The sequence below is a fragment of the Delphinus delphis genome, chromosome 5 (genome assembly GCF_949987515.2).
Source record: "Delphinus delphis chromosome 5, mDelDel1.2, whole genome shotgun sequence".
Classification (NCBI taxonomy): Eukaryota; Metazoa; Chordata; class Mammalia; order Artiodactyla; family Delphinidae; genus Delphinus; species Delphinus delphis.
In genome coordinates this window covers 40,885,792-40,909,461 of record NC_082687.1, presented here as the reverse complement: position 1 = coordinate 40,909,461, position 23,670 = coordinate 40,885,792, and the positions used below count along the sequence as shown (strand labels likewise).

The following is a 23,670-nucleotide window of genomic DNA, read 5'->3' as shown; positions in this document are numbered from 1 at the left end:
ATGGTAGAAACACTGTTAAAAAAACAAACAGAGCCCAACTACGCAACACCAGTATGTTTTATCACCTTTGCATTAAGAACAACCTATAAAGTAGAAAAAGGCATCAAATATCTGTGGTAAGATTTTTCTTTTTTTAATACCACACACACACAAAAAATTTCCAGGCTGGCAGTAAATATAAAATTAAACTACTGTCACCTTTAGGAAATTTCCTCCCCCCCAAAATCTCCCAAAACCTGTCATCTCAAAGTGAGAAATGAACATAGGTAGCAGAACTCATTAAGGTACTTAATGCCTATATCTTAAAAAAAATTTTTTTAAACATCTTTATTAAATGCCTGTATCTTTAAAGAAAAAAGGAATAAAACATGCCAGAGATAGGATAATTACTAAATCAAAATATAATCATTTTACATCTTACTAGGTTTTGTGTATGTGTATATGTAAAAGCAAAAACTTCTTCTTTCAATAAATTAAACATTCTTTCAGTATTATACTTTTGCTTGTTTTATTGATACCCACGATATTAAATCACAACAAAATTGCTTAGCAAACCAAAGAACATAATGTCATAGAAATTTTTTAAAAACAAGATCTTCTCCTAACCAGCATGCACTCATTTGCCTTGATTTTAAAAGTAGAATTTTCTACGTGACTAGGAGACAGAGCACCAAATGAGCCTCAAAACACTCAAGAACTAATCACAAAATATTAAACCACATGATGCTATTTGCTTAACAAATTCTTAAAGTTCTCATTAAACACAGACTAATCATTCAAATCTCTCCCATCACCTTCTAATCTTTCTTATATCTAAGACAATCTTGGTATAGCCTTGTCTTTCAGTCTGTATAACAGACAACTTTTATGATTCAAGATCATTTGTGTCACTATGTTAATTCAATCAGTTCTAAGATTTGATCAGATTTAGGAATATTATCGGCTTTAAAGTTCACATGCATAATTGTGAATATCCACTCATTAATTAGAGTCAGTGATTCAAAGATTTCCAAAGATATATTTTGTAACTAATTCACCTTCCAACATAGATGCCTGGTCTTGCATAGACTGATTTTCTGTAGACAAAATGTAAAAGTGACTTAAACAGTATTATCATCAAAGACATTCTAAACTCTACTCACTTTTTTTTGAATTTCTGAATTTTATTTTATTTTTTATATAGCAGTTTCTTATTAGCTATCCATTTTATACATATTAGTGTATATATGTCAATCCCAATCTCCCAATTCATCCCACCACCACCACCCCCTACCCCACCACTTTCCCCCACTTGGTGTCCATACGTTCGTTCTCTACATCTGTGTCTCTATTTCTGCCCTGCAAACTGTAAACTCTACTCATTTTATAATTGTTTCTCCTCCCTCCATCAACCCCAAGAAAGAACTAATTTTATAAGGGAATAAAACTTACTTTTTAATTAAGTCACGTGAAATGGTTCCTATCTAATTAAGAGAGTAATCAGTTTGTGGGCAAAGCTAATTCATTTAAATGTGTCAGATCCAATTAACTCTTAAACACTATTTTTTTCTCTCACTGTGCCAGCTGTCTCTTTTAAGAGAAAATTTTGTTCCTTCCTATTTAAAACAACATTATTTCCCTAATTGTTTGCACAGATGATTTTTCTACTATTTGATCAATGAAGCTCAGTAATACCATGGTGCGGGGAGGGCTGAGAGCACTTCCTAACGTATTATAACTGTGTCCATTTTAGTATTTTTTAAAGCTGTGAATCCCAATCAGGTGAAGATCTTGTAAAAATGCAGATTCTAATTCACTAGGTATAGCGTAGGGCCTGAGATTCTATTGCTTCAGCCAGCTCCCAGGTAATGCCAATGCTGCTGGTCCAAATCCTCTTTAAGTAGTAGGGTTTTAAAGAGAAATGGGAGGATTTCTACATTGTCATGCGGACTTCAACACTACATTGTTAAAGATAATAAGCATGTTAGACAATCTTAACAAGGAGGTGCTACTTTATTGCTGGATTTGGGAGGCCCCAAGGATCTGCATTCTGGAGGAACTAATTTCTGGGGTCACACCATGAGTATGAGCATAAATGGGAACAGGCCCAGTAAATATGTAACCATCCCATATGGTCTTTTCTATAAGAATATACAGATTTGCAGACTGTTTAGCACAAATCTTCCAGAAATCACTACTTCTCTTAAAAGAACTGAAGTCTCTGGCAGTGGACAAGAGGAAAGAAGGCTGAGAACTAATACAGCAATTCCAAAATTGTCGGATTGGTCCAGGTCCAGCCTCCAATCAAAAGCATGCAGTGTAGATACATCATATGAACACGCAACTTAGGGGAATTCAACTATCTTCACTTGGGGAGAGAGGAATCAAGAGAATGTAGCATTAACTAGTGAGTTCAATTCAGTTTGAGCTCTACTCAAGAAGCACATGCCCCAGAGGAACTGTGAGGTGGGAGAACTAATCCCACAGTTTGAAATTTCACTGTATGGAGCTAAGGATAGATGTTGTTCATACAATATGGCTTCTAACCACAAGCAACTTCTTCATGAGGGCTTAACTGAAGAAAGGGGTGATCACAGATAACTGACTCTAAGTGATTTATTTTTGTCTTAAATGACGACTTTACAATTTAACTCCCCATGCAAGATATGACCTCATAGCACTACAGTTAATAAATCCCTGGGAGTCACTGTGTGTGCATTATGACAGACGACAGACCTGATTTGCAACTACTGATGTACTCTCTAGCACCAGACTTCAGCTTCTGGGCTGAGGGGGACAATATACAGTGCATCCCCAAGATCTACATCTGCAGATGCAACCAACTGAGGATCAAAAACAATCAGGGGGCTTCCCTGGTGGTGCAGTGGTTGCGAGTCCGCCTGCCGATTCAGGGGACGCGGGTTCGTGCCCTGGTCCGGGAAGATCCCACATGCCACGGAGCGGCTGGGCCCGTGAGCCATGGCCGCTGAGCCTGCGCGTCTGGAGCCTGTGCTCCGCAACGGGAGAGGCCACAACAGTGAGAAGCCCACGTACCGGGGGCGGGGGGGGGGGGGGGGGGGGAGAACCATTCAGTAAGGAAAAAAATCCAAAAAGTTCCCAAAAGCAAAGCTTGAATTTGCTGCAAGCATTTACACTGTATTGGGTATTATTAGCAATCTAGACATAAAAGTATATGTGCGTAGGTTATATGCAAATACTACGCCACATTATATAAAGGACTTGAGCATCCTTGGATTTTGGTATTGGGGCGGGGCAGGGGGGAGTCGACGGTGTGAAAAATCTAAAAGTACTGGAGGTACCCTGGCCTTGATCAGTTTTTTCAGGGAGCAGTCTCAACAACATGCCTCCTCTCTAGCCCTATGAAACGTGGGAGCAGAAGGTGAGACCAGTTTTTCCTCTAACCTCTCATGGCAGTGATCTTAGCCTTGGATATTAAAGCCTGAGGGGGTATTCTGATTTCACCAACTATTAGCAGCACAAAAAAGTATGTGGAACAATTTCATATAACCCTTTGGTAGAATGACACCAAAGTTATAATGAAATCAAATTAAATTGAAAGTTACGAGTAAAACTGAATGAAATAAGAAACAAAAAGATTTTCAACAGGAACATATAGCCAGTTGGCTATCCCTCATAACTTGAGGGTAGGCTGCCTGTTGAATTGAAAATAACGATTGTACAATAATCAAAGTTCCCACCAAAATATATGCCTAACTGGCCCCTCCTAAGCTCAAACCATGCAATATATTTAGCAATATGTTTTATTTCAGCCCAGAAAAATCCTTGTTCAAATCTCTGATCAATTTAACAGTTTTATCTTAGCTATGATTCTAACCCCTCAATAGTTTTGCTTTTATATCTTTAAATTGTTTAAATATGACTTTTTAAAAACACAATTAAATTGACCTCTACTTTATTGAGACACACTTTAATAGCAACACTAGGTAAAGCAAACTAAATGAAGAACATGAATATCTACAGGAGACAGTATTGTGGGGGTTCATTACGGATGTGCAAAATGATACTCTTGGTCAATATTTTTAAAAAAACATAGCAGAGACTAATCTTGGACATAATTCTCTCATAAAACTAGTAAGGGAAGATAATCTTTTTTACCTTTTCAAAAAACCTTAAAAATGGGCATAAATCTCTTTCTTACTCTTTTTAAACATGACAATAACTTTAAAGAACATTGAAAAATGGTTCATGGTGTAACATTAAGGAAAGTAGTAAGATGTAAATTATGAGTGTATGTGCGAGTTATGATCTCAATTCTTTAAAAATGCATGCACACAATAAGATACTACTATCTTCACACCCATTAGAATGGCGAGAATTAAAAACAAAAACAAAAAAACAGAAAACAACAAGTGTTGGTGTGGATGTGGAGAAATTGGACCCTTACGCATTGCTGGTGAAAATGTAAAATAGTGCCACCACTTCAAAAAATTACTATTTGATCCAGTAATTCCATTTCTGGGTATATACCCAAAAGAACTGAAACCAGGGACTTGAATAGATATTTGTATACTCATGTTCACAGCAGCATTATTCACGACAGCCAAAATGCCCATGTGCAGGTTAATGGATAAACAAAATGTGGTACATACTTAGAGTGGAATATTACTCAGCTTTAAAAATGAAATTCTGATACATGCTATAATATGGATGAATCTTAAAGACAGTGAAACAGCCAGTTACAAGAAGAAAAAACTGTATGACTACTTATATGAGGTACCTAGAATACATACATAGAAACAAAGTAAAACGGTGGTTACCAGGGGCTGGGGAAAACAGGAGGTTTTTAATGGCTACATAATTTCAGTATGGGATGACAAAAAAGTTCCGTAGTTAGCGGTGATGATTGTACAATAATGTAAATGCACTTGATGTCACTTAAAAATGATTAAAATGGTAAATTTTATGTTATATATATTCAACATTAAAAGAACTTTAATACATGCATACATACATATATGTGTGCATATATGTGTATGAAGGGAATAAATACACCTAAATTATTAGTGGTTATATATGGGTGGCAGAATTACAGATAATTTTAATTTTATTCTCTATACTATTTGAGGTCTTTCAAAATCCTACAATAAAAAATTAATAAAAATCAAGGGAACATTAACTTAAAAACTGAATATGGCATGTCACTGGATTCTGGAGACCCTTATCCACCTTAGTGTAGTGATTAGTCCTCCACATGGTCTTTAGGGAAGGAAGAGAGAAGCGCTTGGTCTCACACACAGAAGTGGAGTTGCTACCATCTTTACTTCAATCTCACTTCTCACTGGGAACCTTCTCAAGGTGTCCTTGCATAACGGTAGGATCTAGGCACTGGCTAAGATACTTTCAGTGGATTCACAGAAAAATATTAGTGCCAATGGTATGGAGACTTTTGGCTAAAAGATAATTTGAGACGGAGAGAATACAGCATCCTTGTTAATCATATACCTCCTCCTTCCCCGTTAGCCTCACACGTCACATTTTAAAAAAGGCATCACAAAATTAAAAATTTAAATTTAGAAAGAATGAATCCTTAAGGTCATTTTCCAATGACATGAGATAAAACAGATTTATCCAAAGAAAAATAAGGAAGGCTATCATGCTCCTTTCCTTTGTTTAAAGGGTTAAAAACCAGGTACTTATAGTTTGACTACGGAGTGTTTATGAAAATTAAAAAAAAAATTTTCTTTTCAGCACACTGTTTCACGAAAATATGCAATATTATGCCCCTTCAAGACTCTTGTATGTGAAGGAGCACAAGACTATATATATATATATATATATATAGACCCAAATTAAATTTTCCATTGTTTAACGAAATCAATACTGTTTACTCAAAAACAGCTTCATGAGAGCTTGTCATTTTATCAGAAAATTTTTCTAAGTAAACTTCTTGGGCCTTCACATTTGAAAGTGCTCTTCCTTAGTAACTAGTATACATTAAACCAGGGACCAAAAAAAAAAGGTGGGGGGATACCAGCAGTATCTTACTTATCCTGGACAGTAGAGCTAGGAAAACTTCCTGCTTTTTGTGCTGCCACCACTGAAACATGTTGCACTATACTAACTTAGGCTGTTAGCACTTTATACATGGAACTTGGAGACAGCCTCTTTTCCTTGCCTCTGATTCTGCCATGCTCACAATCTGTTTTGCAGAACCAGCTCTGGATTAACCTCCCTAAAGTACCACTTTGACCATGCCTCTCAGTAGTTCAAACTCCTCCACTAGAATTTTTCTTCTTACTGTATGAAGTGTAAATTTCTTGCCCTGACATTTAATGTTTTCCAAAATTTGGCCCCAATACAAATTTTATGTTCCAACTTACAACAAAGCTATGTGCTGTTCACTAGAAATGTACTGTACTTTTCTGCCTTCCTACCTGTGCCTAGAATAATTCTGATTATAGACTGAACAGATTCTCATTAAGAATTTACTGAATGAATGTTTTGATGATTGCAACATGAGTTTCTCTGAGCAGTGGGCACATAATTTTTTGTTTCACTAATAGTTACAGGGCTTGAAAATCCTACTGTCTATCAAGAAGAATCCACCGGATAAGAGGAATTTCCAAGTCCCGTAGAAAACCATGATATAATAATCTAAGACATATTAGGACAAAGATAAAACTTTTAGTCACAGTTATCTGTATAACCTAAGCAAACTTTTTAGGAAATCAAAAAATAAAAATAAGGTAAAGCTCTAACTGTTAATTAAAATACAGGGACTACTAACATGCAAGAGGTAACAAAGCAGCTAGCTTAGTGCATGCTGAGTATTGAAAAATGTATGGCTTCATCTTCCTATTAGTTACTCTGCTTCTCAGCCAGGTTAGAACACTGTTACTTTGTACATAAGCAAAGACTTTATTATATGGCCAAATGCCCTTTAGCTTAAGGAGGAAAAAAATACCCATGCAAATATCTAACTTAGATGATGAAGTAACAAATGCTTAAAATAGTGATGCTAAATGTTTCTGTAATTCCAACACTGATAGCTATTTCTACCCCTTTCATCAGGACTAGACTATCTGGTAAAGAATAATGAACATGGGCTCTGAAGACTGAGAGACTGGGGTATCTCAGTTGTATCTCAACTTGGAGACTATCACTGTGCAATCATGAAAACATTATACATAACCCTAGGAAACTCAAGCTTCCTCATGGCAATTTTTAAAAAAATAATTATTCCTATTTCTCATGGTTATGAGAAAAAAGAAAATATATGGCAGTGCTGGTACATGTCCAATGTATGTTCAATAAATGATAATTCACTTTCCTACTTCACTGTACCACTTTCTTATGTGGGGATTTACTTGAATCCATCTTTCACTCAAGCTATTACCCAACTATTCAGAATATATACTGCTTTCACTCATCCAGGTTTTAAAAGGTAATTTTTTGAACTCTACAATTGAATTAACACTCCTCTCTAAATATCAACCTATTGAAATATCTGTATTGAAAATTATACAAATTTTATTTGTGCAGTAAAGGCTGATACATGTTGTGTGTATGATTTTTGGTACTTTGGACTTTAATATTATATATCAAAGAAAAGAGAAGGAGATATGTGTATAATTCTGGATCCATAAGACTTCCAAGAAAAAAAATACTTCCTCAATAAATCCTATTATATGTTCAGTGTTTTCAGTTATTAAAGCTACTACTTAGCAGATAAAAAGAGAACAACATATACTGGACTTCCAGGAATAACTTCAGTATTAGAAAGCAAGACTCACTCCTGTTTTGCCCCTCTAGTTTAAAACCATCAATTATAATCTGAAAAGGAAACTATTTTCAAATACCCTTAGTAACAAGTATACATTAAAGCAGGGACCAAAAAAAAAAGGAACAGAGCTCTAATTTTGAGCGATGTGTTATCACAGCTAACTTTGCAGTCACTGTCCCCAAATGCTCTCAATGTACTAATGCATTCAATCTCTTCATAAGCTTATCAGTACATACTATTATTATTATGAGGAAACTGAGGCTTAAAGTTAAGTAACTTACTCAAGGTCACATAACTAGAAAGGAGTGAAGCTGTCATACAAACACAGGAAGTCTGATTCCAAAGTCTGAATTCTTTACTATGTTAGTGGTTCTTGCCCTGATTCACTGATCTCTTTTTGTAATACTTCTGAGGTCCCTTTTACAATCCTAACATGAAAATCAGATAATATTACCTACTTATAAAAAATTAATAGAATGCTTTAATTGTAACATGAAAGATAAAAAGAATTTATAAAATATGTGTTTACTATAAAAATAATTTTAAATTATGATTTTAATTAGAAAATTTCAGGCAGAACTATACTGCCAACAACAACAAAAATGCCTAGAAATTTCCAAAATGTTTGTGAGGGTAGAATTGTCCTAATGGAGAGAATCCCTGCACTACTGTATACTTTCTGCTGTCTTAGAGATTCTGTCACAGTTGCATTCTTTCACTTTTTTCCTTTCAATACACATGTCGAGATCCTTGCTCACCTTTACAAACAAACATAATTACAAAATTTGTACAGCCTCATTTCTTAAAATCTGAAAATTCAGGAAGAACACAGAGCATCGTTTTACTCTGGCAAAGAAATTAGTGTCAATTAAATCTAGTTCCAACCCCCACTTATCTGGCCAACTAATTTCTTACCGCTTATTTTAAATTCAATGGCAGATTATATGCTCTTACCCTGTTAAAGCTCTAAAGCTTTCCTCATTTAGCAACTAAAGTTCATTATGGGAAAATCACACTTTTAGAAATAGTTTTAGAATTTGTTATACAATTAAATCAATACCTCACATTGCCCAGTTTACAGTTAGAAATAATTCCCCTCCATCCACCCACGTGATCACGAAAAAATGAAAGACGGAGCCAAACCAAGTCCCTTTCAAGCGCAGACCTGTTCTCTGGGATGCAGGCAGCTCGCCGGCAGCAGGCAGTGTACCTGTTGCTCCAGGAGCCAGCGCATAAGCTGAAGATGACGGTGGAGCTCCTGGTCCGCCATGCTGGAAGGATGCTCCAGAGGAAGGAGGAGGAGGGAAAGAGGCAGCGGAGCTGGAGGTAGGTGGAGAGGCCTGGTGCTGTGCTGTGTATAGTTGAGACTGCCCAGAATAGGAAGAAGCAGAAGATATGTACGGGGTGTTAGGGTAAGCGTTTGAAGCAGAAGGAGCAACAGGTTGCTGAGGTCGATACACTGCTGACCCCCCTGTTCCGAAGGAATACTGCTGGGCTGGTTGATAAGCTACACCAAGGAGAAGAAACAGAAATTTTAATTAGTTACTAATTTATTCAGACAGCAACAGAAACCCAAAGTTATCTCATTCTATGGAAATTATTTTCAATTCTTCTAATAATAAGCTACAACCAAACATTACCCACTTAAAACAGGTTATGCTTTTGATAGTCTGGATGCCCTAACTATACCAAAAGTCACTGGACCCAGTCTTTGAACCCTGACATCTCCAGACTGCTGCTGGCTATGAAAATCTTTGAGTCATCAGACCCAAGAACCAGAAGACTGACCCTTTTCTGAGACATCCTGTTCCTGTGAAGACTGCAGTGACACCTACTAGCCATCAGATGGAGCCATGCAGGAATTACACATCCAAAGCAGTCCCCTCTACAGTAAAAGTTAAGGGAGCTTGGTGGCAGCTCAAGACCTCTTCCACCATAACAACTGTAGGGTGAGCACTATTGTTATGAATCAGATACCTTCTCCAACATCTAGTAAAATCATCAGCTACTCAAATTCTGGGTTTGAGCACAGTTCCAGATTAATAAGCAACTCTGTATGATCCCTGACAACACAATTATTATATTTCTTACACTGTACAAAGTTGGTTAATAAGCAATCAGACAGCCAACTAATGTTTTAATGCAAAGACCTGAACCCAGATACCATTACCTTTTGTGTGACCATGGGTAGAATATGAACCTCTGCAGAGGGAATCTAACAGAACTGTGCTCATCCTACTCTGAAGACAGCACTTTCACGCTGAGTACTGAGTGAAAAGCTGTATCAAATTTGTACTCATGTTTAGTAAGAACACACATCTTAGGAGCACAGAACACGCTCGTTAAGATTAGATCTTGCTAGGTAACATCCTCGTGTTTTATAGTAGTTGTTCAGTCATATAACTGTCCACTCTGAGGTTTGCATTTTTGCTTATTTTAAATTTTAAAATAGAGGTGATGTTTTACTTTGCAAGTGTAGTTTCTTAAAAAAAATGAAAGCCAATAGGGGAAAGGTCATTATTATACATTTGTCAAAATTCACAGAGTGTCTGACACCAAGAGGGAACCCTAAGATAAACTACTCCGAGCGAAAATGCTGAGTCAGTGTAGGCTCACTGACTGTAACAAACAGACCACCGTGGTGCACGATGTCTGTGGTGGGGAGGCTGTGCACGGAGGCGGGAGGTATACCGAGACTTCCTGTACTTTCCACTCAACTTTGCTGTGAGCCTAAAACTGCTCTAAAAAATAGTCTGTTTCCTAAAAAAATTAAATAAATGGAAGACGACAACAAATGCCCCTTGGAACCAATTTTCCAAAAATGGTTTGCATCATCTTGCCTAAAGGAAAAGAATATGTACTAAATAATTTCTAAAATTCTATTTTTTTATACCAAAATCATGGGACAATTGACTCGCTTTAACAGGCTCAGGAATAAGAGCCAACTGTTCTGAATGGACTGACACAGGAGCTGTTTCCTAGCATGTTGATTCAGGATGCCTCCCAGGGAAACCATGCTTTGCTATAGCAAGGACTCAAGTCCTACACAGAATGGTTCTTTCTTTACTTGTTAAAACTGATTTGATCATGGCTTTGGAGCTTCAAAGTAAACAGTTACTACACTAGATAAGACAAGACATGCTGCTGTGACAGGACTTCAGGGTCACACTACTTACGCTGTGGCTGTGGATAAGGTGGTACCTGGCTGTGCATATGACCGGGAGATGTGGGAAGCTGAGCTGTGGCAACATTTGGATTAACATTCCCATGCATTATGAAGCCTGGAGGTGGAGGATTTTCTCCCTAGGAAATGAGAATATGGTAAAAAGGAGGATTACATTTGGAACCAAGAATCTTACCAGATGGATTTATAATCTTTGAAATGTAATTAAAAAAAAAAAAACTTTGTGTAAAAAAATTACATTTTGTGCATACTATCTTCTTCAAGACACATTTTCTGAGCAACACATTTTGTGTGATTTAAAGATTAGACAGGTCCAAAGTAATAATAACAATGAATGGCAAGAGATGCTAACAGCCTCATAAAATAGGATCTATGATATTTATAGTAAGTCACTAGGATTTTCCATCTCTACTGAAGTCCATCCACGACTAATGCTTTGAAAATATTAAGTATAAATGCTACAAGGAGATATTATCTTCTCTACGATGCTAAAAAAAAAAAGAAGAGGAGGAGGAGGAGGAAGAAGAAGAAGAAAGGAAAAAATATTCAGTGAAATCAGATTTAAACCATTGATAGAACCTTGGTTGATGTTTTTCTAGTTCAAGTCAATTTAGAACTGCAAAAGAAGAGGAGAGTGATAAGAAAATAAATTAATTGTGCTAAAAACTGCTTCTTGCATCCTAAAGGCACTAAAATGCAATAAGCAGATAGACAGATGGGGGGAGGGGAACTTAAGGGAGGTGGGTAGAGAATATATAACTATATATTTAGGTGAGCAGAATTCTGCTCAAAGAGGAATAATGAAGGATATACCTGTGTATCAGAGGGAGAGGCTGCAGGTGGATGGCTGGGAAGGGCGGTAGGAGTTTTGTTACTCCAGGTAGTGACAGTGGGGGCAATTCTAACCTGAATTGAACAAAGAAATACCAATCACAGAACATAAAACATGAAAATGTTAAAAGAAGAAAAAAAAAACCCAACAGGCATTAATAGCCAGATGCAAAGCAAAAAATAAGAACAGCAAGATAGCACACATTAGCCAGGCAATTGCTTTCAAGGTAGCTGGGATTCCAAAAGAAAAGAACACCTTTCATAACAGAACAGGGGAAGGGAGGTAGTAGAAAAATCAGTATGAAAACTAAATCAAAGCAGAAAGAACAATGCCGTTCAAGTGTCAAGAGTAAGTGGGAAAAGGTAAGTTCTGTAAGTAGGGAAGGAAAGAAGACATTCTGGAAAAAAAAAAAAAGGTAATTGAGTAAAAAAGTGATTTTTGAAGCACTAATTGTATTCATGCTACTATTAGATCCGTAAACATATTGCTATAAGCTCCCTTTTCCGGATTTCATTAGAGCCACAAAAATTATGTTAGTTCCATATGAGGCTTAGAATCATACAATCAGAGCATATTAAAGATCATCCAATCTAATCCCCACCCTTTACCATTGAGAAAACCAAGGCCCAGAGAAATGAAGGGGCTGGCTGAAGTCCATACAACTTGTTGATGATGGAGCTAGGACGGATTCTAGGTCTCCTGATTCCCAGGCCAGTGTTTGCTACACTACACCATGTTGCTTACCCTGGAGTCCAGAGGTTTTCAAAAAAAATGTTTTTAAGCCATCAGAATATTTTTTGTCAAGTAAATCTTTGTAGAAGAAACTCTATCATATAAACAATTAATAGCAAAGATGTGCTGTTGTAGTAGGAGGAGAACTCCTACTCAGTTGGCTTCCCTTTCAGAAATCCCTTTACTCCTGCCTATAAGCATGTCTTTAAAACCACAAGCCACTGTCCTCATTCAACATATCATAAGCTTTAATCAAGAAAAATCACTGTGTAATTTATGACTGAATTTGTTTTCCTTTTCTTAAAGTATGAGACTGCTAAGTCACAGTATAATAAAAGTCTTTCAAGGTTTTTACATTTTCCCAGAAAGATAGATTAAACCCAAGGACATAAGGAGTAAATATTCTCTTCTCCCAATGTAGAGAATGCCTTACTTCAGTGCTCTGACACAGTGAGGTCAAGCTCAAGGTGCTTAGTTTAGGAGTTCCAATCCTGTTAACCATTAACTAGCCATGCTGACAAATTCAAGCTCTGTCTTAAAACTCTGGTTAGTCGCTAGACTTCTCCACCTCTCAGTTTCCCAGCCATCACCTGATTTGCCCTATCCATGTCATACACTTCCTAAGTCTAGCAACAAGAGTGGGGAATTTAGTTTTGTTTACCAATATACCCTCAACAGGGAGAATAAAGACAGGCCCTTAAATTCATATTTGTCAAATGAACCAAAAAATAAAACAGAGAGTAGTACAGTTATAATTATATTCAAATGTAATCTATACTGATTAAGTAGCAATCAAAAGCATAATAGACAAAAGAGCACGAATTTTTTTTAATTTAGTTTTTCATGGTTTTATGATTACTTTTGCTACAAAATGTAAAAATGACCCCATCAATTCTATCAGCAATTTGTTCTATTTTAAAATGGGCAGAGGGACTTCCCTGGTGGTGCAGTGGTTGGGAACCCGCCTGCCAGTGCAGGGGACACGGGTTCAAGCCCTGGTCCAGAAGGATCCCGTGTGCCGCGGAGCGGCTGAGCCTGGGTGCCACGGCTGCTGAGCCTGCGTGCCTGGAGCTCCTGCTCCGCGTTGGGAGAGGCCACCACAGTGAGAAGCCCAGGCACCACAGCGAGGAATGGCCCCCGCTCACCACAGCTGGAGAGAGCCTGCACGCAGCAGCAAAGACCCAACGCAGCCAAAAATAAATGAATGAATAAATAAATAAATAAATAAGAGAGACTGCCATCGAGGTGGTTTCATCTCAAAAATAAATAAATAAATAAAATGGGCAGAGTACCTACTAACTTTGTTATCGATCAAGACCATTTATTACTTACGAAAATATACTTTTTATTTAAGAACATGAAGGTTATCTGCTGGTCTGGAAATATAAGTTTCTACATGAAATAGTAAAAGACAATAAGAGGTCACATTTTATGCCACTAACCATTTGGCAATTTTAATTTAATAAATAAATTAGTTAATTAATAAAAATTATTTAATCATCTTTACATTCCCCATGACCTACAACTTCATATACCTTTGGTCACTCACTTTTCTCTAATATAAAGTTGTCCAAAAAAATGTTTGTATTCTGGATACTCTTTACTGTGCTGATACAGAAGACATAGTAAAACCACACTAATGACTCAGAAAATAATACTTAAAAAGAGACTATTTTCTAAAAACGTTTAAAAAAATTGACCAAATTACCCACAAAATTGTTCCCACTACTTTACTCACAGTTTGTTAGATGAATCAAATTGTAAAAATTTCAAGAACAGATGTACATGTGTAATTTAAGTTTGAGTGATGGAGAAATAAGAAGAAATCTCCCCAGAGAGCTTAAATTAATTTTACCTAGTTTGTAAATTATTTGACTAGATCAAAGGGATAATTTTTAAAAACATCATAAGTGCTATTTTCAAGATCAGAAAAACTATAACCATTAAAGTAATACATTGTCTAGTTTTATCACTGGTCTCTTACTCAAGAAACTAAAACCACCAATTTGAAATATATAAATGTTCCTACTTAATCTGGACCATATCACTCACATGGGGATAATATTGTTGAGCTGGAACTCTTGGCATCTGTGTGTGGCCAGCAACTGGTCCAGGCCTGCCCTTGGGCAGCTGCTGCCTCTCATAAGGAATTTTAGGTGACTCCTGTTGTCCTGCTGGATTTCCTTGTGCTCTACAAAGTCTGTCACGAAGCTGCACAATATTTGGCTATAAGAAGCAATGGAAGAAAGCAAAGCAAATTGTTAAGAGTTCACCCAACTATATATGACAGCATGTTGATCTTCTTAAAGTAAGCTTGATCATTCATATGATTTTTGTTCATATGCTGGATATTATGCAATAAACCCTGGCACATTAGGGTCTGACATCATGGTTTCTAATACTCAAGACTGACACCAAAGGTCCATTATATACAGTGTAACTTGTAATTTAACCGAGGCAGGGATTTGAATTATGCCTACCACATGGTAGTATGCAAGATCAATGTCACTTATCATCACTGCTCTTTTGCTGTTTCTCTTGTAGTTGAGTAATGCTCACAAATCACAAAAGCAGCTGAAAAAATACAACTTTGTTTCTCTGCAGGGAAAAAAGGCTCCAAAAGAGAATCAACTGCTAAAGATGGTGATGGAAGAAAATGGTGATCTATGAAAGACATGAAAATTAATAAAAAAAAGAGATGCTTGAAATAAAAGAGTTAAGATGTCAAACTCAGGGTAGCTCACACAGATCTATAATTATATAGATCTATAGTAAGTATGAGTTTACCACATACATGTTCTAGTTATTACCAAACAACAACAAAAAAGCAATGTGTTAAAATGTTTCAGCAAGAGTTCATTTAATATCTAGAAAAATTATACATTTCTATAAATTCATTAAAGGTTTAAACACACCATTTAAATTTTGTAGGTATACTTAGGTAAACCTGCCTTTTATGGAGGGGAACTATATACTATAATGATATTACAAAGTCTCAGGAAATATTCCCCAGAAAACACTAAGGGTATACTGAGATATATAGGTGGAAGTAACGTCAAAATTACAAGTTTTGCATAAAGACTGTTCTTTAAAAGTCCAAAGAAAAGCATGAAGAATAATGTATAGAAAATGTATGTGATTATAAACAGTATTAAAAATAAAGAGTTTAATTCTCAGGCCAGAAGGTCTAAAGGTCTTAGAGTAAGTTAGTCTTAAGATAAAGGGTCTTATACTTCAATATAATAATAAGACCTTATTAAGTAAAAAATCCTATAAAACTATTATACCAAAGTCATTATAAAGATAAAGACTTTGTCTCTATTCTACTTAATATTCTCATTAACAATTCGGAAAGACATGAGCTGGATCCTACATATAAGTGTATACAAAACCAACTAGAGAGTCATACCTCCACAGTCCTGGAACACAGATAAAAGTATTTTTACTCAATGAAATTACTCAATGAAATTTACTGACAATTCCCTAGAACAGACAAAATACTGAAAACAATTAACTAAAAAATTTCGTCAAAAACAGAATAAAGTTTAGAACAAAAAGTACAGAAATAAGAAAAGCCTCCGAATTAAGCTCTAGCAGATACACAATGCAGAAATATCCTACTTGTGGAAAATCTTCCTCACTCCCCACCCCAGCTTCCACCCATGCTGCACTATTGGGTTTAGATTTCCCTCTTCTGTGCTCCCACTACCTCTATCATTGTCCTTATCACTTTGGAATCCCATGTATACTTGTTATCATTTTGAGTTTGGAAACTCCCTCAGGGAAAGGATCTTGGCAATCCTATTCATCACTACATATTCAGTCACTTATTGAATTGAAACAAGTATCATGAAAAAGCCCAAGTTTTACTGCACACCAAATAAGGACACTAAATTAGGAATATGATGTAGTTTTCTCTGCCTTGAATACTTGAATACACCTGAAATTACCCTTGAAGACGTGTCAATAATATTCACCTATTAGGTGACAGAAATTCAACTGCTCCAAATCATTCCACCTACTAGTACATTTATGTTTCATACTGAGTGCTATCTACTGAACTCACCTTACTCACATATTCAAAGAAGAAAAATGGCCAGTTCTAATTACCTGGTTGGTGTTATCAGGAAGAAAAGCCAGGGCTGCAGCAATACTGCCCTGGGCTGCCAACAAATTGGCATACTGACTCATCTTCTCAGCCAAAAGAACTCCTACAGTATTAGTGTCCATGGCTTGGGTGAGTTGTACAGCTTTTCGCAGGATGACAACTTTCTCAATCAGATCCTAAATGAGAAAAAGAAAGGAGAGTGAAGGAGAAACAGACAATGATACCAAGATGTATACTGAGAGGAAGCAGGAAAAGAGAAGGAGTTACTAAGATTTCCAAAGCCTACCAAAAGTACGGTACCTATTATCACCAATATTAAGAAGGTCTGCAAGAGCTGACCACCATCTAGGTAACTGAAAAAGCGAGGAGGAAGGTCTCCTACTCATGGTTAAGGAATAGGTTACCATCTTCTCCCAAACATCCTTAAATTGCCAGAGACTTGTCTCCTGAGCTAAAACAGGCAAATATCCAAAGTGAAAGTGACAGGCTGATGTCTGAAGGCAGAAACAGGGTTACCAGAATATATAAGAGGAAATATTATACTATTATACTATGTATACTATAAAAATAGTACTACTAAGCCTCCAAACAGGCTTAGCATTTCAACCCGAAGTTTCTCATAATGCTCTTCAATACCTATTCTTTCAACACTAGAGAGCTATGCTTCAGGTATAAAGTACAAGAGTATCCCATCTGCCCTTCATAAGTACACCAATCCAGAAGTGTGAAAACAAGTGTGTTTTCTCTCAGAAGCACTTAGAAGGAAAAACCTTGATTCCTACAAGACTTTTGGTTTCAATAGTGATCTTTAAAGCAACAACCATACTGAGAAAATCTCTCTGCAGAGGCAAAAAGAAACATTAGACTGAAATTTCTTGAGACTGCTGACTAACTGCTTAGGAATAAAAAAATCTAAATATATAGTTACTCAGAGCCAGAGAATAGTCCCCACATTTTTCACTTCCTCTCTTGCCCATGTATTTAGTGCTGCACGGGATCCCATTTACCTCTTACTTTCATTTTCCCCGAACCATGAAGACTGCCCATTGGTACTGGGGACCCCTCCCATTCCTTACCTCACACCGTTTCTTTGCCCAAGGCACACAGGATCACTGGAGGCAGAGAAAGGAGCAGGAGGAAAAGAGGTAAACTCTATGGCTGTTTTCATGCTCTTGCCACCTACTTCCCTCAGTAACTACCATATCACAACTTGGTTCTCACAAACAGTTGCATTCCCATTTTACCATCCCATCATCTCAAACTCTGCCTCTCCAAACATAGCAATAAATACACATAATTATCCAGCAAAAGAGATTCTAAAACATAATTAAGTAGGGTGAAAGCAATGAACTTCTGGAACAAATCAATCTCTAGAATATAAATAGGGTGAAAGACAGTACTAGAAAGGAAGCACCTTTTGTTTCAAAGATACTAACCTGAAGGGACAAAGGATTGCTTCCATCTTGAGCTTTAGTCCAACATGCAACTAGTTTCTCTACATTCCCTGCACAAATATAGCAGAGACATGCCTGAGTCTGCAGGAGGCTATCACCTTCACTTTCAAGCCTGGTTCCCAAAAGATCTATAGATCAAGAGGAAAACAAATGAGATTATATACAAGGCAATCTGTATATGAGGTCATGAGCAGCCCAATAATATTTTCAGAGGTATGGATCAAACTTCATAACCAATGAGTAGCAGGCAGAAATAAAATCACTGTCATGTAAATGTTCAGTAAATATTTATTTGTTAAATGAGTGGAAAATGAGTGACAAATTTTATATAATAAACAATTTCACAAGATTCTATACCTAGCTGCAGAATGGGTTTATATTTATTATATTAGAAAAAAATTAAAAGTGGGAAAAATATTTGAACAGAAAAATCCTAATGAACATTTAACTGCATTTCATCATGTCTGGTGCTTTTGTAAGCAGTGGACTAAAATATGGCACATTTGGAATAAACATCAATGATAGCTAGACTACTCTAAATTATTTATGATAGAAAGTTAATATCTTGTAAGTTTTACATTCTCATAAAACTTTCAAGGTTGTTCATTTTTATACTAGCCGCCTAAAGCTTCTGTTCTTGTACATAATGAATACTATTCCTTAGTCATCAGTTCAGTCATGGCCTTTAATGGTAATTTCTACTCAAATGTTATAATTATTAATTTTATCAAGCTAACATTTATTAAGTGAGAGCTGATTATGTGCCATTTTACATATGATAAGACTTAGAAATTAATTTTTCCTACGTCATATAGCTAGTTAGTGGCAGAAGCAAGAGTCTCAGTTTGGTCTGTCTGAAACCAATATCATTAAATAATATTATTTTAAAAAATGACTAGTAGGTATGGAGAAGCAACGCAGTTAATAATAACTGAGAAAAGCATTCAAATGAGAGCTTCGTTTTCTTATCTGTTATTAGTAGGTTTACAAAAATTTCTAAATAAAATCTGCCATTAATTTTATTTACAATATACCACGCCATATACATAATATAAATATAAAGCTCATTTTCTTACCACAAAGGGCAGAAAATTCATCTGGCTTAGCATAAGTCAATACTGCAGCTAAAGCCTCTCTCCAATTTTTAAGATCACAAGACTCGACAATCTCTTTCCAGTTCTTCATCACTACTGCAGTAATTAGCTTAGGAAAGGAAAACAAAAGGAGAATTAAAAGCTTTTGGTATATTGATAAAAATTAACTCTGGCTAATCAATCAATCTTTCAAAACTACTACTCACAGTATTTCATGAAAAATAAAGTAGCAGCAAAGCGAAGTATATCCTTAAACCAACTGACATAAAAGATATTTTCCTCAACAACAACAAAATCACACTAACATGTTTTATAAAATGCTGAGAAGGAGAACTATAGGGTGTTACCAAAACATTTAACAGGAGGACATGCCTTTTAGTCTGATGGATCAGGAAAAGCTTTCTGAGCATATAGACATTTAAGATATGAAGTCAGAATTAATTTCATCGAGAAGGAAAAAACACTGCTGACCAATGGAACACTAAGGGCAAAGTCCTGGGAGAGAAAGGCACATGGAGTGTGTAAGGAACTGAAAGGCAGCCAGTGTGGCTAAAAGATAACAGGGGAGGGAGTGACACAAGACAAGGCTGGGGACACCGACAGCAACCAAAGCTGCTGGGACTGAACACTGGGACAACTTTCATGGAAAGAAATTTAATATCATCAAGCAGGGGCTTAAAAATGTACAGACCCTCTGCACCAGAAATTCCATTCCTAGGACTACAGCCTCATTAAACAATTAGAAATTCACACAAATCTTTAGGCACAACAAAGATGTTTACTGCTATCTCAACTACATTAGGAAAATATTAGAAACTACCTAAACATCCCCAAATAAGAGAAATAATAACTCCCTACTATAGAATATTATAGAGCAATTTAAAAATTTTTGTAAGAATCTTTAAATGTTACAGGAAAATGATTACAATGTAAGTGACAATATTTATACATAAAACCACACACATATATACCTGTATAATTGATTGTTTTTAAAAATTCTACAAATACATAGAAAGAGATACAAAAGGATATGTACCAATCTGATGGAAGAATTAGGGGGTATTAAAATTATTATCTTTAACATTTTCTATGTTCTAACTTTTCTACAATAAAAATATTTCATTTAAAATATTATATATGTAAACAACAAAAACTGGGATAATCATGCCAAGCTATCAACAATGACTATTTCTGGGTCAAGGAATTATGGATGGGTTTTTTGTTCTTTACTGTTATCTGAATCTCAATTATCTATAATAAGAGTGCTTTGCTTTTATAAACAAATGCTGCTGTTTGTTTATTTTTAAAATAACATACCCTGGTAATTTTGCTTTGGGATTTTGCAAAGTACTTTTTCTGGGTTCGAGCCAAGAGTTCTTGTCCACCTGCTATGGCCAATATAATGGCATCAGCCATGCGGTTATCATGTAAACAAAGGTCAACAGCACTCTCAAAGTTACCCGTCAGCAAAGCCTGAGTAATTAAACCATCAATATCTGCAATAAAGAAATAACACACCCAAGTTAAAGTTTTTTGTTACAAGAAAAAAACACTACACCTATGAATTTTTACATACACGCACAATGGAGAACACAATGCTGATTTCTGAATATTACTGGTGGATTAATTTCTAACACAAACTGTTGATACCTATGGAAATATACTGAGATACATATAAGTAAAATCAGGTAAAATAACATATTTTCCAGATTGCCTAAAATGTAATAATAAAGATCATTTACAGTTTCTATCACATAGGTTTCAGATCATACCATCATTTTTAAGGTAGTGATTACATGTACTAAATGATAACTGAGTTCTTTTCAACCCTCTACCACCTGTGACAAAATGTTTCTAACTTAAACTCAGGGACTATTTGCTTTCAAATGGTTAAAAGAAATTAGAAATCAAAACCAACAGATTCTTACCCCCACTGATGGAGATGTTAAATGTTCCTCCAGCTGATGGTAGAAATTCAGATTCTTGTTTTTCCTCTTTAATGCGCTAAGGAGATGAAAAGGGCAGCAATTTAGCCAGATGAAACTGGAATAAATTACCAGCAAAACAAAATTTAAATATGATTATTCACTTACTGACTAGATGACATGCCAAGTTATCCCAGAAAATTTCTCAGATCCAAGTTTAAACTAAGAACTATGATTTCCTTAAGTATTAACTCTCATTATACAATCATAAATAAAATCCAAAGTCCTCAGAAATAACGTTAAACAAACTTAAGTGTACATATCCATATTGGGAGCTCAGAAGATACTGAAGCTGAAGAATTTTTGTTTTCTTAGATACCTCAACTAACAGTAGCTTGAAACACACAAAATGTTTTATTTATTTATTTTTAAATATTTATTTATTTATTTGGCTGCACCAGGTCTTAGTTGCGGCTCACAGGATCTTCATTACTGCGTTAGGGATCTTTAGTTGAGGCATGCGAACTCTTAGTTGCAGCATGTGGGATCTAGTTCCCTGACCAGAGATTGAACCCAGGCCCCCTGCATTGGGAGCACAAAGTCTTAGCCACTTCCCACTTGTGGGAAGTCCTACAAGATGTTTTAAATTATACTATATTTAGATCTTTTTTTACATTTTTCTAATTTAGATCTTAAAACAACCTTGTTTTAAGGTTTCAACACATCTTGTTTCAACACATCTAAAAATTCTGTCTAATAGGTATAGTTATAAGAGTCTTTCGGTTTTAACTGACTCAGTCGTGAAAAAAAGAAAACCACCTGGCGTCCTTATATAAATGCAATATAAACAGATTATTTATAAATATACTAAAATTCAATTAGAGATTTTGCGTTCTTTTAAATTAGTCACACCTGGAACAGCAGGTTGGTCTGGTAAAAATATATACAGTTCTGTTACAGATTTCTGAAACTACTTGTAAGACTGAGTAAAAATAAATTCAATATTTTCTTTCTTTAGAAGAAAAGAAATATAATGGAAGCATACTGCTGGCAAATACTTTAAATGCTTTCTCTTCTATGCATAAAAATTCAAAAGACGACAAAAAATAAAATGTGTCAGAGATTATAGAGAAATTAAAAGAAAAAACACATCTGTCTTACATGAGATAAAATATCTATCTTCTGTGCTCGTGTTACCTATACATCTCAATGTTAGTGCCTAGAATTCAAAGTCAGGAGCATTTTTGAATTGGATAATTTTAGTGTAGAGCACAGTAGAGCATCATCTGTTAATAATGCTTAATTAGTTAATACTATTACAGGAGAATAACTATAACCTTAATTCTCTCCCCAACAAAAGAGAAGCATTTTAGAATTTAAAAACTGAAATTAAAAAATTGTAAAACTGGGCTTCCTTGGTGGCGCAGTGGTTGAGAGTCTGCCTGCCGATGCAGGGGACACGGGTTCGTGCCCCGGTCCGGGAAGGTCCCACATGCTGCGGAGTGGCTGGACCCGTGAGCCATGGTCACTGAGCCTACGCGTCCGGAGCCTGTGCTCCGCAACAGGAGAGGCCACAAAAGTGAGAGGCCCACGTACCGCAAAAAAAAAAAAAAAAAAAAAAAAAAAAAATTGTAAAACTTGTTATTCATACTGAGGAATAAATCAGATACTGATCTGATTATATTCACTAACAAACTTATCAAAAAAATCTTTTAACAATTTTTCAAATTTGCTTTCAAAAAGCAACTAATAAACTTTTATATATGGACTTCTGAAATATACATAAAGTGAAAAAATGCACAACTTATTATGTGCTGGTTATCTTTAGTGTGTAAGCTACTATGTTTTATTTTACATAATAATAGCATCATCAAGATAAAGGGGAAGATATTACCACCTTAAACAACATTTTTTCAAATATTCTGAAAGCACACATTGATGACTACTGTTTTGTTAAATATATATTTACCTATTAATTCACGAGTGTATTTACAAATGGCCCTCTCTTTGATAATACATAGTTAGTCCAGTTGTATATAAATGAAAGTACGTTTCTTTAATGTATCCTACAATTCTATGTATTCCCAAAATTAGTTCAAATTTTCAGCAAGATTTTACCCATATCCTGTATTCCTGAGTTAAATAAATGTTAGAAGGTCCACTTCTAAGGAAAGTATTTTTTAATAATCATCTTGTAATAGTCTGTTTACTGAGGAATTATAACTTAGTAAAAGGTTGTAAGAAACTTTATATAATCAGAATATCCCCATATCACAAAGAACAATGAAAAAGTCAAATATGAGATGAGAAACAAGAACTTGTTGATTAATTTTCTAAGATGAAATATAATTAGAAAGCAAGAAAAGTAAATTATAGAATTATATATTAGTGGCTTAAAAAAACTCAGAAAATTAAAAAGAAAAAAATTAATGATACAACTCTGTTTTCAAGGACTCTTTTTACCTAGTTATAAAAATTGTCACTACAACTCAGGATGCATTTATAGTGAATCAGGATGATCAGATTATTTAGTGAAATATTCTTTACTTGGACTCAAAGTTCAAGATTAATTCAGAAGCTTATGCCACTGATAGTGA

The 23,670-nt window shown here is 35.6% G+C and overlaps 1 protein-coding gene across 14 annotated transcripts in view; it reads right to left on the bottom strand.

The window, feature by feature from the left end:
• SEC31A (SEC31 homolog A, COPII coat complex component) overlaps positions 1-23,670 on the bottom strand; it is a 64,017-nt gene that overhangs the window by 10,023 nt on the left and 30,324 nt on the right. For 7 of the 14 annotated variants that reach the window (XM_060012263.1, XM_060012266.1, XM_060012265.1 and 4 more), the window contains 9 exons: positions 21,077-21,152; positions 20,466-20,644; positions 19,131-19,257; positions 18,037-18,182; positions 16,603-16,776; positions 14,545-14,718; positions 10,921-11,047; positions 8,910-9,251; positions 1,038-1,076 (listed from right to left, as the gene is read on the bottom strand). In XM_060012263.1, coding sequence (XP_059868246.1) covers positions 1,038-1,076; positions 8,910-9,251; positions 10,921-11,047; positions 14,545-14,718; positions 16,603-16,776; positions 18,037-18,182; positions 19,131-19,257; positions 20,466-20,644; positions 21,077-21,152 — 1,384 coding nt within the window. The remainder of the gene's footprint in view (positions 1-1,037; positions 1,077-8,909; positions 9,252-10,920; positions 11,048-14,544; positions 14,719-16,602; positions 16,777-18,036; positions 18,183-19,130; positions 19,258-20,465; positions 20,645-21,076; positions 21,153-23,670) is intronic. The other 7 variants (XM_060012261.1, XM_060012271.1, XM_060012270.1 and 4 more) reach the window with 4 other exon arrangements.